Source organism: Thermoascus crustaceus, assembly GCF_041956765.1.
Source record: "Thermoascus crustaceus strain CBS 181.67 unplaced genomic scaffold VTN00scaffold_6, whole genome shotgun sequence".
Classification (NCBI taxonomy): domain Eukaryota; kingdom Fungi; phylum Ascomycota; class Eurotiomycetes; order Eurotiales; family Thermoascaceae; genus Thermoascus; species Thermoascus crustaceus.
The window spans coordinates 1,565,194-1,579,065 of record NW_027192532.1 but is presented as its reverse complement, the minus strand read 5'-3'; the positions used below and the strand labels follow the sequence as shown (position 1 = coordinate 1,579,065).

Genomic DNA, 13,872 nt, shown 5'->3' with positions numbered 1-13,872 from the left:
AACGCAGATAATCGTCTATGCAGTCTTCACCAGAGAAGCGACCTTCTCCTCGATCTCCTTGTCCGACAAGCCTGGGGCAAATAACATGCGTCAGCAAAATATTGTTCTGTAGCTATTGAGTGCCAAACATAGTATACTAGCGACTTACCTGACAACAGTTCCAGCTTCTCCTTCCCAAAATCTGCACGCAACAATTATTAGCACAGCCTATTCTCCAACGCAAATTGAATTGCGCGACTCCAGCGTACCATATCTGGCATACACCCTTGGTTCCGTCCCGAGAGCTTCCCGCATCATGATGGGGGTGTATGGATTGTTCTTCTTCATCGTGGGATATGCCCGTTTCAGGAATGTCCTATTGTCGTTCGGAAGTCAATAATGTGCTCTTTCAATTGACCATGGTACATGTTTTTGTGGAGGTATGCTTACGACTAACCTCGTGGCTTCGCTGTGTGGGGATGTGTGGCAGAAGAGGAAGCGGAGCTCCTTTAGGCCCTGGGAGAAGGCGTACTTGGCCGACATGGTGGTGGTTTCGAATGTTGGGGATATATGATCGTAACAAGCGGCCTCGAGGGTTTTGCTGGTCAAAGAGTCAGATCGAAGAATATCAATCATGGGGGGACGACTGGGGGGCCGGGGGCGGAGACGTGAGTGGAGGCCGGGGAGCGGGTAACAGCGCAGCAGCCCCATGCCCGCTTACCTCAGCCGTTTTTTCTCACCAACCCCAACCAGGCTGACCGAGATCCGGGGCTGCATCAAAACGTCTGAGTCGACGCATCCCTCTCTGCTACGGACTGATACGGATCTTGTCTGCTTCTCTCTCCTCTCCTCTCCGCTCCCTGTGCGTCGCAGACGAGACGTCCACTTGGTCCTGATATAATCCCTTTTATCGTTTTCATTTTCATCTCTTTCACTTTTTCTCTATTAGTCATCGGACCTCCTTCGACTCGCGAGCTTTGTTCCTCACACTCTCCCCCTCACCAACACAATCACCACCACAATGTCGTCCCGTATCGGTCTCCGATTCTTCAACAACTACAGAGCGGCGTTCCGCAATGCCTCTGCTCCCTTCCGCAGACCGGGCGCTGGCCCTCAGGCTCACAAGCGCCGCTTCCAGAGCACAGATGCCGGCGCTTCCTCCGAGCAGCAGCAGAGCACGTTCCAGCGCCTATGGAACAGCCCCGTCGGTCTCAAGACGGTGCATTTCTGGTGAGGATTTTACATTTGATACTCTGTGTTTCTGATCGTTGAGACAGATGCTAACAATGCGCTTGTTTGAACGTGTAGGGCCCCTATCATGAAGGTATGATGCGTTATCTATGTCCCCTCTCGGTCGAGTCATATCGCGTGCCCACGGATTTTATAATCCCCGATAACCTTGTTTGGGAGACCAAAACAAACATGGATTCGATCAAGTGGAAAAGAAAGAACGAGACTGACATTTATCGCCTCGATTGATAGTGGGCTCTCGTCATCGCCGGTATTTCCGACTTCGGTCGTCCAGCTGAGAAGCTGTCCCTGACACAGAACGCGGCCCTCATGGCCACCGGTGCCATCTGGACGAGATGGTGCTTGATTATTAAGCCTCGTAACATTCTGTATGTTGTCCTTCGCCTCGTTTATGCTCTCCCGTCCAAAACCACCATGCAAAATTGCCATATCGGAGCGCCAAGCTGACTAATGGTTGAAGCCTCGCCGCTGTGAACTTCTTCCTCGGATGCGTCGGTGTCGTCCAGGTCACCCGTATCTTCCTGTACAGACGCAGCCTCAAGGATGGCTCGTCCAAGGAGGCTGCCAAGGACCTCGAGCACGAGGTCACCGACTCCGCTAAGGCTATCGCCTCCAAGGCTGAGTCGGCTGTCAAGAGCTCTTAATGGAACTTGTATTTTATATCTCTCGGTATTAGACAATTGGAAAACAGCATCGGAGGGCTTTTTGCCTGCTTCCGACGTACCTGCTGTCGCAGTCCTTGGAAAATCCTAACACGAGCACATATAGAAATAACCTGTCCGTTCCTAGTGGAATGGGCAGTTATTTTTAAATTCACAATCTCACAAAAAAGATATGTGATGTACATATACATATCGGGAAAAAAAATGAAAAACGTGACTGGCTGATTGAGATTGATCCGCTTTCTGAGCTCTATAATGCTTTCCGTAGATATTCCCAAGGTGAACAAAACAAGCACCGGACTGGCCGGTTCATGTATTCGTGCAATCTCAGCTAAGTAATACGCTATACAATATCTAGTACAAAAAAAATTACTCATTGGATTTTCCCTTTGTCTCTCATCGAATTAATTTAATTCCCGCTTCGCAGCCCTGGAGAGCCCGGAGTAGCTGATATTTCGGGGGCCGTCCATTCATGCTGAAACACCATGGGAGATAGAATAGAAAACCTCTTCAACTGATCAATTGATGCCTGAAAGAACATCAAAAAAATTATATATTGCTAGAAATTACAAAAAAAAAAAATAAAAAAATAAAACTAAAAATAAGAATAAGAATAACAAAAAGAATGGAAAATAAATAAAAAAACCTACAACAGACAGGATTCGCTGGTGGTCACTCACCCAACTACTAACCGCCCGCGTGTTGCTTAAGTGCGGTCAATACTTCAGTGGGTGTCGTCCAGATGAGCTAGAGGGTGATGCTGCTTTTGGATCGCGCAACAATGGGTGAGCTTGGGTGAATGTACAATAAACAGGGTGATGCCTGGGGTGAGTCTCACCCCGGTCGCGCGACCATTGTGCAATCTCACCCAACCTCTTTTTACCACCCACATAGGCCTACGGTTTGACGCTGCTTATTGGAATTTTATTGCTCAGCTGAAACAACCTAGTCTCAGCACAGCCTTACGAAGCGATAATTTTGAGAATGATTATCGTACCTGTGGCCCTTGGAGAGCGAGGATAGTCGTTTGATTTTTTTTTCCGTAGCAGCCTATTTACTAAGGATCATTTGTAATGTTAAGCACAGAAGCTTTGCCATTCCTGTTATTCAGTAATAATCTGACTCCAAAGCCGCTAGGTCTGGAACCAAGTCTACTCAGTGATCATCATAATTTGTGATGGTAACGCTAATTGTTCAACTTAGAATCAATGTTTTCTGATTAGTGATACTTCGTGGACCTTAGATAGCCAAGAGGTAGATAGTTTGAGAGTTCAGAGTTCACAGACCATAGTGAGCCCCCCTACTAGTCCGCACTAGATATGCTTGTATGCAGCAAAAAGATTTGTGGGTCAGTTACAGTCAGCTTGTTATTGTTACTAAGTAGCGGTGCATAAACTCTTCCGATTTACAAACTCGCGGGGATAAGGTTGCATCCGTCCTACTTGCAGATTCAACAATAGAGCTTGAATGAATCAACCAATCAACCATGAGCGCCGATCATAGTCTGAGCTCCTGATGAAACGTTAAATTTAGCCTACATACTCATTGCCTAACAGATCGCTGTAACACATGTACTGACATCCCTCAGCCATATGGAGGTATTTAAACATAAGCCAAGACCACACCATGGGGCATGGTTAGTGGCGTAGGATAACAAGTCGTACTAACATAACTTTTTCATCGCGTGTGTAACTATTGAATTATAAGAGACTAGTCCTGAGAAGCAAATTGCTAGCGTTGCCTTCTGTTCAACAGTAACACAAACCGGTTCTTTGTGTGGAAATCACAGATAGTGTACATGCCATTTTCCCTCAAGGGAAGCCCGTGTGTTCTTTCGTATCAAATACAAATAGCCTTGCTTCACCAGACAGCATGCGTTTGTGTTCGTCACGCTTTTTTTTCCACCTCTCACTACTCCACCATGCTTATCACGCACCTCATGTTCGCCTTGGTATGCAGTAGCTCCTGTTTTCTGTTTCTCTAGTCTATCTAAAAAAAAAACTGACTGTGATCATGACAGATTCTATTCTGCACCTTCGGCTGTGTCTCAAGTTTTCTTAGCTGACTCTGAGGACGCGCTGCCAGCCGCCATTGACATTCCAGCTTCGCCTTCAGCACCATGCATGCATCTTTTAACTCAATGCCCCTTAGCGAGTCCTCAGTGCCAGTAGTCGATAGATGCCTCCGGTTGCTGATATCGAGTTTGTACAAGCGCACAACTCAATCAAACGGTCCAGTGCAATGCGACTCTCGCTGATATTGCACTGAGCGGGTATTTCCCGACGAGTGACGATCTGCAAAATGTGTGCACCAACGAGTGCTTATCCTCCCTCCAAAGTCTTCAAGAACAGCAGGAAGATGTGCCGATTAGTTATTAACACACATTTGTCCATCTGTTCTATGTATGTATTCAAAGAAAAAGAAAAGAAAGATTGACTGGTCATGCTTATATGTAAGTGGTGTGGCTTAAATAAGTACTCGATATAGCTGAGGCGAGTCAGCGACAGAAAACCCCATGTTTTGTTTTCCACGTCTTATCTATCTGTGGTTTTACTTTAGCTGACCCATACTCACGGGTTGGAAAGTCTGTTCATATGGAAAGAAAAGTCCAGGAAATAATGGTTGGTTGGAATAAGCTTTAGGGCCGGGGCGATCCCGCCGACATGATTATCTGAAACGTCCTTGATTCGTCGACCCTGAGCTGGTCACGAGCCTTAAACCGAGCGGACTCCGAGGTCTTTGCATAAACAAGAATACGACAGAGTCTACATGGTTACCAGATCTAGGCGCGACATTCATAAAGACAAACAGATAACTATATCATTGCTCATGAAACTAAAACATGTACATAAATCCCAAAAGGGTATTCATATCCAACAGCGTGATTCGCTTTGGCTTTCCGGTCCAAAAAAAAGGATCAATATATCATTATCCTTCTCTCATGATACGTCACTCGAGCCGTAATAAAAACAATGACTCTGGTCTTTCGAGCGAAGTACCTGCAACTCATCTGGAACGATGACTTGCTGTATATTCAGGTGGGTATACAGTGCGCTCTGGGAGCGCTATAATGGAACAGACATTTACAGCTTGGCAGCAGCACCGGGGGAAGAGATCTCGTTGTAGAGGAGAGTGGTGAGAAAGTCGGCGTAGTCCTCACCGGTGACCTGGTTGGCGAAGTAGCGGGCAGCAAGCTGGAACTTGTTGCCCTTGGGGCCCTGGGCGGCAAGGGCGTCGGCCTGCTCCTGCAGCAGGCGGAGGGCGTAGGCCTTGTCGATCTTCTTGCCCTCAGCGGTGGTGACGTTGTGCTTGCTCCACTGCCAGAGCTGGCTGCGGGAAACCTCAGCGGTGGCAGCGTCCTCCATGAGGAAGTTGATGGGGATACAGCCGACACCGCGGAGCCAGCCCTCCATGTAGGACAGACCAATGTTCAGGTTCTTCCGGATACCGTCTTCGGTGATGGAACCAGGGACGTTGGTGTTCAGCAGGTCGTTGGCGGTGATGTGGACGTCCTCCCGGCGGACGTGGAGCTGGTTGGGGGTCGGCATGTACTTGTTGAAGACCTCGTTGGCGATCGAGGCGAGAGCAGGGTGGGCCACCCAGGTACCGTCGTGACCGGCGCGCACCTCACGGAGCTTGTCGGCGCGGACCTTCTCCATGGCGGCCTCGTTGGCCTTGGGGTCGTTCTTGATGGGGATCTGAGCAGCCATACCACCCATGGCGTGGACACCACGGCGGTGGCAGGTCTTGATCAGCAGCTTGACGTAGGCATCCATGAAAGGCACGGTCATGGTCACGTCCGCACGGTCGGGCAGGACGAAGTTGGGGTTGTTACGGAACTTCTTGATGAAGGAGAAGATGTAGTCCCAGCGACCGCAGTTGAGACCGGAGCTGTGGTCACGCAGCTCGTAGATGATCTCGTCCATCTCGAAAGCGGCCGTGATGGTCTCGATCAGGACGGTAGCACGGATGGTGCCGCGGGGCAGGCCAATGTAGTCCTGGGCGGTGTTGAACACATCGTTCCAGAGTCTGGCCTCCAGGTGGGACTCCATCTTGGGCAGGTAGAAGTATGGGCCAAAGCCACGGCTGACGAGCTCCTTGGCGTTGTGGAAGAAGTAGAGACCGAAGTCGAACAGACTGCCGGAGATGGGCTCGCCGTCGACGGTGAAGTGCTTCTCATCCAGGTGCCAGCCACGGGCACGGGCAATGAGTGTGGGGAGAGTGCGGTCGGTGCGCAGCTTGTACTCCTTGCCGCCCTGGGTGAAGTCGATCTGGCGACGGATGGCATCGTACAGGTTGACCTGGCCGTTGATCATGTTGTCCCAGGTAGGGGCGCTGGAGTCTGTCCGTCGATAACTGTTAGCCAACTCGATCTATATCCACCTCGTTTTATGTCCTCCCAGCTGCAACGTACCTTCGAAGTCGGCCATGTAGGTCGAGACATCGGCGTTCAGGGCGTTGACAACCATCTTGCGGTCCGTGGGACCGGTGATCTCAACGCGACGGTCGACGAGACCGGGAGCTGGGGGAGCACCCTTCCAGGCATCGTTCTCACGGATGTGCTTGGTCTCGGGGAGGAAGTCGAGGAGATGGCCGCGGTCGATCTCGGCCTGGCGCTCGACACGGCGCTGGAGGAGGGCCTTGCGGGTGGGGTTGAAGGTGCGGTGCAGGAGGGCCAGAAAGGCAACGGCCTCCTTGGTGAGGATCTTGCGGGCCTCGTTGTTCACGGCCCCGAGGATCTGCACATCCTTGAGCTGAGCTTCCACGGACGCCATGGCTGTGATGTCCTTTTGATTCCTCTTCTCACAAATCTGTATCTATATCGATAATATCGATGGGTAGATGGATCTGTGTCAATAGAGGGATGAAAAGAGGAGGAGGAGATAAGAACCGGGGAGGGAAAAGTCGCAGGAGCAGGACATGGTGGAGGGCAGCTTCCTATATAGCTCCACGAGAGCTACGTCAACCAGTTTACCGCGGCCCATGGGAAAAAGCGAGAAAGGGCCGAGACCGGGCATGGGCCAATGGTCGTGCTTCAGGGTGAGCGGAAGTTGACCCTTTGGGAGAGCTCGAGCTGTTGCCCGCGGGAAACTCGCTGTTCTCGGCCGACATGGGCCTGTCAGCTCTCTCTGCGTCCCCGTTCCCCGCGTTATCATGTCATCGTTATCGCCGCTACCAGCGCTCCTTTCCGCTTGCGGCCGGTCATCCTGGAGCTCATGATATCGCCGTCTCGAACCCTCGTGCTGCTCCAGCCTCGGATCTGCCACTGAGGAACCTCTCCCCGGACCATGCTATCCCCCTTAGACGGTAGTCCGCGTGCAACGACCGGCGATCCTGTCTGCATCAGATCGTCTGGGCAGGCCGGGGGAGCCGTGATGGGAACTCCCCGCATGACCGAGAGAGAGCCGCGGTACCGACGTCAGATGCTCTCGGCGGGGTGGAAGGCGCCCTTCGCTGCCTCAGGCTGCATCCATGTGACCGGCCCGGCATCTCCCGATCGCCCGATCCAGTCGATCCTTATCGTGACTTTACAAGTACCCTGTAGTCACCACCTGCACCTCCACTTGAATGTCATCTCCTGCACCGTGACTTCAAGCATGCTACATGGCCGTCGTCCTTCTCCAGAAGATACTAACAGAGACAACCTCGCAGCACCACGTCATGAGAAATATGGGTAACGATCCCCATGCTACGTAATCTTCTCCGCTCGAGTACTTTGCCCGCCGTCACGGATTTGAATACCATCCAAATCTCACTCACAGCATGCAATCTCCGCGCAAGACAGTACGGAGCACCTAAACCCCCTCCAAAGAACCAGCCTATTCCCGGGCACCTCTCGGCCGGGACGGGCGGGAAGGATCCCAAAGGTCCTCTTAAGCTCATGTCTTGCTAATTTAGTCGATTTTCGTGCATGTCCTCTTAATTCCGTACCGTGATCTAGCAACGTTCCAGATCTACAGTATTCGTTGAGTCCGTCCCTTGTGACTCGTCTATTATTATCATTTTCCCCGCTTCTGTCCCTGGGCTACTTGTACATGTACATGGTTTGACTGCGTGGCAAAGGTTGTTTATTTATAGACACGCAGTGAACCTTACTAACAGTCGCAGACCAACTACCGAGGTAGATGGTCTTCCAGGAACTGGCTGACTGATGAATCCATGACGTCATGTTCGTTGGTTGGAGACTGAACATGCTGTTTCAAGGACCAACATGCTGCCTTCGGGGCCGATATTAACCGTTTCTCCATACCGTATGTACCATACTCTCGACCATAGTACACCAGTGTACTCTGTGCAGTATATGACCTTCACCTTATGAGTCAGAAAGTCCGATATGGAGATAACAGGATAGCGTATCATATCAATTGACAACCTTCTCGATATCGACAGATACGATAGAAATGATATCTTGGATGTCTTTGATTACTGTTATTGTAAACTCAAGATAGAACCAATCAGCATGCACCTAATTCGTACAGGCCGTTAATAGAGTTCAGGCTCCGTATGATAGAGTTCAGGATAGGAGATAGGTCAGTGGGGCCCAGGTGACGTAACTAAAAACAGTCCGCCAGGTTGTGTGTCACGCAGTTCACTTTTTTGATAGGTAAGATGGTATTCGATTAAAAGCTCAATGTATATTTTATATTCTACGACTCCCGAACTGGAGATCGCGGGGAGGGGAGTCCTTCAATATTATTGTCATAATTTTTTTTACCGTCATCAACAAAGGGATACATACTTCGGGAGTCCAGGTTCGGAAATATATAATCACGTGTACATATTTATGGATATCATATCGCTATTGTAGTGTAGTAGCCAACGAAGGGGTAAAGAAAGCTAACAGGCTTTCCATGGTTGAATTGCCATTCATACGCTTAATTCTCAATCGGGATATCGGGATATGTATGTACAGTACATTGAACGGTAACTGAGAGATATCAAGCAAGAGACGGCAAGTGTTCTTTTTAACCATACATGCAGCGTACATCTACCCGGCTAACCACCATAGGCAAAGAAGGATGTGGTATATTGCTGGCTGCGGACAGTCTGATAGAAGAAATTACGCTCTGTAGCTGGGGTATACTACTGTACTTAGACTGTTTCGATATAGCGCCTCACCTCCCTGCAGTAGTGAATCGCGTCAGTCAAAAAGATGTCCCAAAGGTCGATGATGAACAGGATACAGACCAATCAGTCACAGCCTCCTGCCAGAGCCGCACCTCGTGCTCTCTTGTCCCACCAAAGTGGTCGACAAAGTCATCTCCAAAGACCTCCCGCGCGACGCTGTCCTTCCGCATGAACATCTCGTTGGCCTCCTTCAGGGTCTTGGCGAGCCGGATCCCCTGGTCGCTTGCGCCACCCACATCTTCACCCTTGCCCAGGGGCGGGACGGGGATCTCGAGCTTCTTCTCCACCCCGCGCCAGCCCAGGGCGACGATCGCAGCCAGTGCAAAGTGAGGATTGGCGTCGGCGCCCGGTACACGGATCTCGAAACGTGTGGCCTTCGGGCTAGCCGTGGGAGGAGTGATGACTCGTATCGACGCGGCGCGATGCTCGAGACCCCAGGACACGGTCACAGGAGCCCAGAAGTTCTCAACGAGCCGCTTGTAGGAGTTGATGTTGGGTGCGAAAAGAGGCATTATGTCGGGCAGGCCCATGAGCAAGCCAGCCAGGAAATGCCTGCCTAGATCGGACAGATGGGTCAGGTCTGGATATTTAGGGGACGGGTCAGGTTCCTCGCGGAAGAACAGGTTTTTGCCCTCGTTCGAGACGATCGAGACGTGCATGTGGCCGCTGTTTCCGGGGAGGCCTTCCCTGGGCTTGGCCATAAACGCAGGCGTGATGCCGTACTTGCTGCCGAGGGATTTGACCACATATCTGCATGTACCCGGTTTGTCAGAACATGGTCATTACTGGGGCATTGAGCTGATGAGGAAACAATATTCGCGCAGGAGGTAAAAATGGATACTGACTTGAAGAGACCAGCTCTATCCGCCATGTCCTTTATCTCCCCGAATTGCAAAGCCTTGTCACGACCAAGGTGTTAGCGCACGCACACAGGGCCAGCGGATGGTTGAACACCCACAGCTTCAAACACACCGGGACCACTCTCGGTGTGCCATCCCTCAAGGTTGCAGTTGAATTGCTCGCACGCATCGAAGATGCTGTAGTAGTAATTCTGGTTGTGCACGGGCCGGGTGATGCTGTAGCCAAACATCCCTTCCGTCAAAGATGGAAGCGCTTCAACTGGGTTGTTCTTGAGGAACGCAGCGGTGGACGAGGAGTTGCGTTCGGGACCAGGCTGGCTGCCCGGTGCGCGGAACTGATAGAACTCGTACTCCGCTGCTTTGGATCAGCTCATGAACCAGACTCAAGGGATATGGGATACCTCGAAGAATGCGTACCGCCTGCCATAGCCTTGCATCCGGCATTTTCCACCTTCTCCACGGCCGTCTTCAGCAGCCCCCGCGGACAAGCGCAAACCGGCTTCTTGGTGACGGGATCGAAGAAGCTGACCAGGAAGAACGGCACATTATCCTCCCATGGTATCCTTCTGAAACTGCGCAGGTCAGGAATGGCGACTAGATCCCGGTACCCGTTCTCCTTGTTGCTGATCGCGAGCTCTTTGAAATAGGTGCGGTCGTGCATGTCCCACCCGAAGATGACGGAGCAGAAACCGAAGCCATCCTGCGCAATGGACAGGAACTTCTTCTTGGAGATGAGCTTTCCGCGCAGGATTCCGTCGACGTCGACACCTGCCACCTTGACCTTGTTGTCGTGCTCGAGGACCTGCGCGATGTTCTCGGGCGTAACTTCTGAACCAGCGGAAGCGGACATGGTGGCCTTTTTGGCAGAAAGTCCGGTCAGTTTCAGTCTTCCCTTGTTCGCGCGATGTTTCCAGTAACTCACAAGGATCAAAGGAGTCGGATCTTTGAGGGAGATGTGTGTCGTCTGGAGAAGGTGGAGGGTTATCAAGTGCGGCGGAGCGCAGGACGAGGCGCGCGGTTATTATCAAGGCTTATCGGGAGTCTGAGCGCAAACGACCGAGAAAGGGAAAGTCGGCGCGGACCCTCGGGATGACAAAACAGGACGGCCGGCGGTCGGGATGCCGAGTCTCTCCCCATCTGTGCACTCCGTCCTGCAGTACAAGACACACTTTGTTCATTGTCAGACCAGCTTCCTGGTTTCCAGACACGCCACTTGCCTCAGGTTCTGTCCACGGACTCCAGGTTCGAGAGTACAGATGGTTGGATTATTGTCTCCCTTCAGCCGCTTCGTGTTGATCTGACTTGGTGATAGGTCGAGATTAGATAAGAGAATCCACACATTCCCACCTTGCCCCGCCCCCTCGACGACCGCTGCTCTCTCTCAATTTCTTTGTGTGGACATCACGTCAGAAGCGTCGACAAGGATCTTGGGGATTCAACATCCATCTTTTTCGTCTCTACGGTAAGTCTATCAACATCATCGTGTTGAGTTTTCCATGCCCACTGCCGTTCCGTGGGTTGAGTCATACCGTTAAACCTCAGACTGACGATACAATAATACACCAAATAGTACATATCTCCGACATCCAATACATATATATTGTTACCATGGCTGCTACAGCTCCGAGAGGACGCCTTGAGGGCAAAAATGCCATCATCACGGGCGCTGCAGGGTAAGTGTACTGCTAATCTCATTTCTTATCATGACCACGTGTACCCATTTCAAACACCGCCAGCTATCAAGGTTGAGGGTTATTTCATTGTTACTATTTCCATTTTTGACCATTGTTTTGAAGTATAAATGCTTCAACATCTTTCATTCTGTTCTATTCACAACCAGTTCTTTTCTGTACTTGTTCAGCTCAATCCATACCTTAGCTATGCGCATATAGATCTCCAAACATCATGCTAACAGCCACCCAGAGGAATCGGTCTCGAGACCAGCATCCTCTTTGCCCGCGAGGGCGCCAACGTCCTGATGGCCGACATCTCCGAGCCCGCCCTCGAGAGGGCCCTCGCCAAGGTGAAGGAGCAGGCCCCCAACGCCCGCCGGGTCGAGACGATCAGGTGCGACGTCTCCAAGGAGTCCGACGTCCAAGCCATGGTCGAGTCGCAGGACAGCTGGGGCGGCACGGACGTCATCTTCAACAACGCGGGCATCATGCACGCGGACGACGCCGACGCGCTCGACACCCCCGAGAAGATCTGGGACCTGACGCACAACATCAACGTCAAGGGCGTGTGGTACGGGTGCAAGCACGCCGTGCTCAGCCTGCGCCGCCACAAGAAGACCAAGGGCAGCATCATCAACACCGCCAGCGTGGTGGCGCTCGTCGGCAGCGCGACGCCCCAGCTGGCGTACACGGCCAGCAAGGGTGCCGTGCTGGCTATGACCCGTGAGCTGGCCATCGTGCACGCGCGTGAGGGGTTCCGGTTCAATGCGCTGTGCCCTGCTCCTCTGAAGTAAGTACCTATCGAATCTCTACTGAACGTAAATCCATATACTAACAGACGACAGCACTCCCCTCCTTCAGGACTGGCTTGGCGACGACAAGGCCAAGCGCTTCAGACGTGAGGTGCACTTTCCCACCGGCCGTTTCGGCGAAGCCATCGAGCAGGCACATGCTGTTGTCTTCCTTGCTAGCGACGAGAGCAGCTTCGTCAACGGAACCGACTTCGTTGTCGACGGAGGAATGACCAAGGTGCGTAAATACTGGCCCGAAAATTCAGCACCAGAGTACTTCCATATCGGGTCTATGAGATCTTTATCATATCATCGTCGTAGTTCTCTAACTGACTATACAATTCTAGGCGTACGTTACCCCCGAAGGACTAGCAACTCCTGCGCCCCAGAACCTTGGCCGGTAACTTGAGATCTGCGGGCTTTGAGTGGACAATTGAGGTTTTAAACCACCCGAGATTTTATATTGTTACGTGTTTTAACATTTACGCATCTTCCGGCTTCTATCTGTCCAATATGACGAGTCCCCAATAGTTCTAGAAATGAAGAACATGAGAATGAGAAGTGTATTCCAGATTATTTCAGAAACCACATATCAAAACACTAGAACGGTAGGACGCTTTTTCACGTCCTAGTACTACATCTAAAATAAATACTTCTTCTAGAAACGAGACGGTTTCTCACAACTAGTGCTGAAAAAAATGAAAAAAAAAGTTTTTGAAATGTCCTGGAAATCAGATAAAGTGATTTTTCTTTTAAGAATCTTTCTTCTCCAACTCGTAACACAACTCCTTCATCTTCTTCTGGCTGGTGTTTGAAAAGCACTGATCGATTGCCGCGCGGATCTTCTCTGTGAAACGCAATTTCTTTTTGTGCCGTACAAACAACTCGATCAACTCCTGACTGTAGTATGTCTTGAGCGCAGTTATTAGCATCTCTTCAGTAATGATGAGATCCGGATCACGTTCCAGCAGTGTACTGATGGCATAGAGCTTAAGACGCGGTCTCTCAATAGCCTTGAGGACGAGACTTGGCGAGACGTGGAGGTCTTTGACACGATTAAATAGAAGTTCAAGCACCTTGTCGTCCTTAGAGTCGGATATTACTACTTCCAGAATGTCAGTTGTCACAGATACCTCTGGTGGCGCGTGCTTTAGTGGAGTCTTTAGATCAGAAGCTGTAGTGGCGGCTTTGATCATAGCCTCGGTACTTCTAGCTCGTCGTTTCGGCTCAGCAAACTGGGAGCTCATCGACCTTACTAAAATGGTAAGACCTGGTTTTCAAAATGGTGATAACAACATCCTCTGTGATGGGAATGTCTTGACAATGAGCCATGAGCAATTGCAGAAGCTCCGAGCCATAGGTCTTCATAGAAGCAGAGTGAACAATCGCAGGTGTAATTCGGCAAATTGGCTTATTCCGGAGTAAGACTTTCATCAAATGTGGCCGTTCGACAGCTTCAAGCATGCCTTTTGTCACACGCAAATCTCCACTGCGTTCCAACGTGAGCTGGACGGTCTTGGAAGACAGC

General features: G+C 50.9%; 7 protein-coding genes across 7 annotated transcripts; 3 read left to right on the top strand and 4 right to left on the bottom strand.

Annotated features, from left to right (window-relative positions):
• Positions 1 to 15: 15 nt before the first annotated feature.
• Positions 16 to 522, bottom strand: VTN00DRAFT_8863 (uncharacterized protein; the record flags this gene model as incomplete). The annotated part of the gene is made up of 4 exons (XM_069435759.1): positions 16 to 71; positions 149 to 181; positions 249 to 355; positions 437 to 522. The coding sequence occupies 4 exons, from the start codon at positions 520 to 522 to the stop codon at positions 16 to 18; spliced, it is 282 nt and encodes a 93-aa protein (XP_069285673.1).
• A 478-nt stretch (positions 523 to 1,000) lies between these two features.
• Positions 1,001 to 1,874, top strand: VTN00DRAFT_8862 (uncharacterized protein; the record flags this gene model as incomplete). The annotated part of the gene is made up of 4 exons (XM_069435758.1): positions 1,001 to 1,209; positions 1,288 to 1,303; positions 1,462 to 1,598; positions 1,691 to 1,874. 4 exons carry the CDS (start codon positions 1,001 to 1,003, stop codon positions 1,872 to 1,874), a joined length of 546 nt encoding a protein of 181 aa, XP_069285672.1.
• Positions 1,875 to 4,975: 3,101 nt separating this feature from the next.
• On the bottom strand, positions 4,976 to 6,667 carry VTN00DRAFT_8861 (uncharacterized protein; the record flags this gene model as incomplete). Its single annotated transcript, XM_069435757.1, has 2 exons — positions 4,976 to 6,234; positions 6,307 to 6,667. 2 exons carry the CDS (start codon positions 6,665 to 6,667, stop codon positions 4,976 to 4,978), a joined length of 1,620 nt encoding a protein of 539 aa, XP_069285671.1.
• Positions 6,668 to 7,180: 513 nt separating this feature from the next.
• VTN00DRAFT_8860 (uncharacterized protein) lies at positions 7,181 to 7,570 on the top strand (the record flags this gene model as incomplete). The annotated part of the gene is made up of 1 exon (XM_069435756.1): positions 7,181 to 7,570. One exon carries the CDS (start codon positions 7,181 to 7,183, stop codon positions 7,568 to 7,570), a length of 390 nt encoding a protein of 129 aa, XP_069285670.1.
• A 1,414-nt stretch (positions 7,571 to 8,984) lies between these two features.
• VTN00DRAFT_8859 (uncharacterized protein) lies at positions 8,985 to 10,730 on the bottom strand (the record flags this gene model as incomplete). Its single annotated transcript, XM_069435754.1, has 5 exons — positions 8,985 to 9,015; positions 9,081 to 9,770; positions 9,866 to 9,918; positions 9,979 to 10,235; positions 10,298 to 10,730. The coding sequence occupies 5 exons, from the start codon at positions 10,728 to 10,730 to the stop codon at positions 8,985 to 8,987; spliced, it is 1,464 nt and encodes a 487-aa protein (XP_069285669.1).
• Positions 10,731 to 11,488: 758 nt separating this feature from the next.
• Positions 11,489 to 12,748, top strand: VTN00DRAFT_8858 (uncharacterized protein; the record flags this gene model as incomplete). The annotated part of the gene is made up of 4 exons (XM_069435753.1): positions 11,489 to 11,553; positions 11,804 to 12,343; positions 12,399 to 12,582; positions 12,692 to 12,748. The coding sequence occupies 4 exons, from the start codon at positions 11,489 to 11,491 to the stop codon at positions 12,746 to 12,748; spliced, it is 846 nt and encodes a 281-aa protein (XP_069285668.1).
• Positions 12,749 to 13,096: 348 nt separating this feature from the next.
• VTN00DRAFT_8857 (uncharacterized protein) lies at positions 13,097 to 13,591 on the bottom strand (the record flags this gene model as incomplete). The annotated part of the gene is made up of 1 exon (XM_069435752.1): positions 13,097 to 13,591. One exon carries the CDS (start codon positions 13,589 to 13,591, stop codon positions 13,097 to 13,099), a length of 495 nt encoding a protein of 164 aa, XP_069285667.1.
• Positions 13,592 to 13,872: the final 281 nt, after the last annotated feature.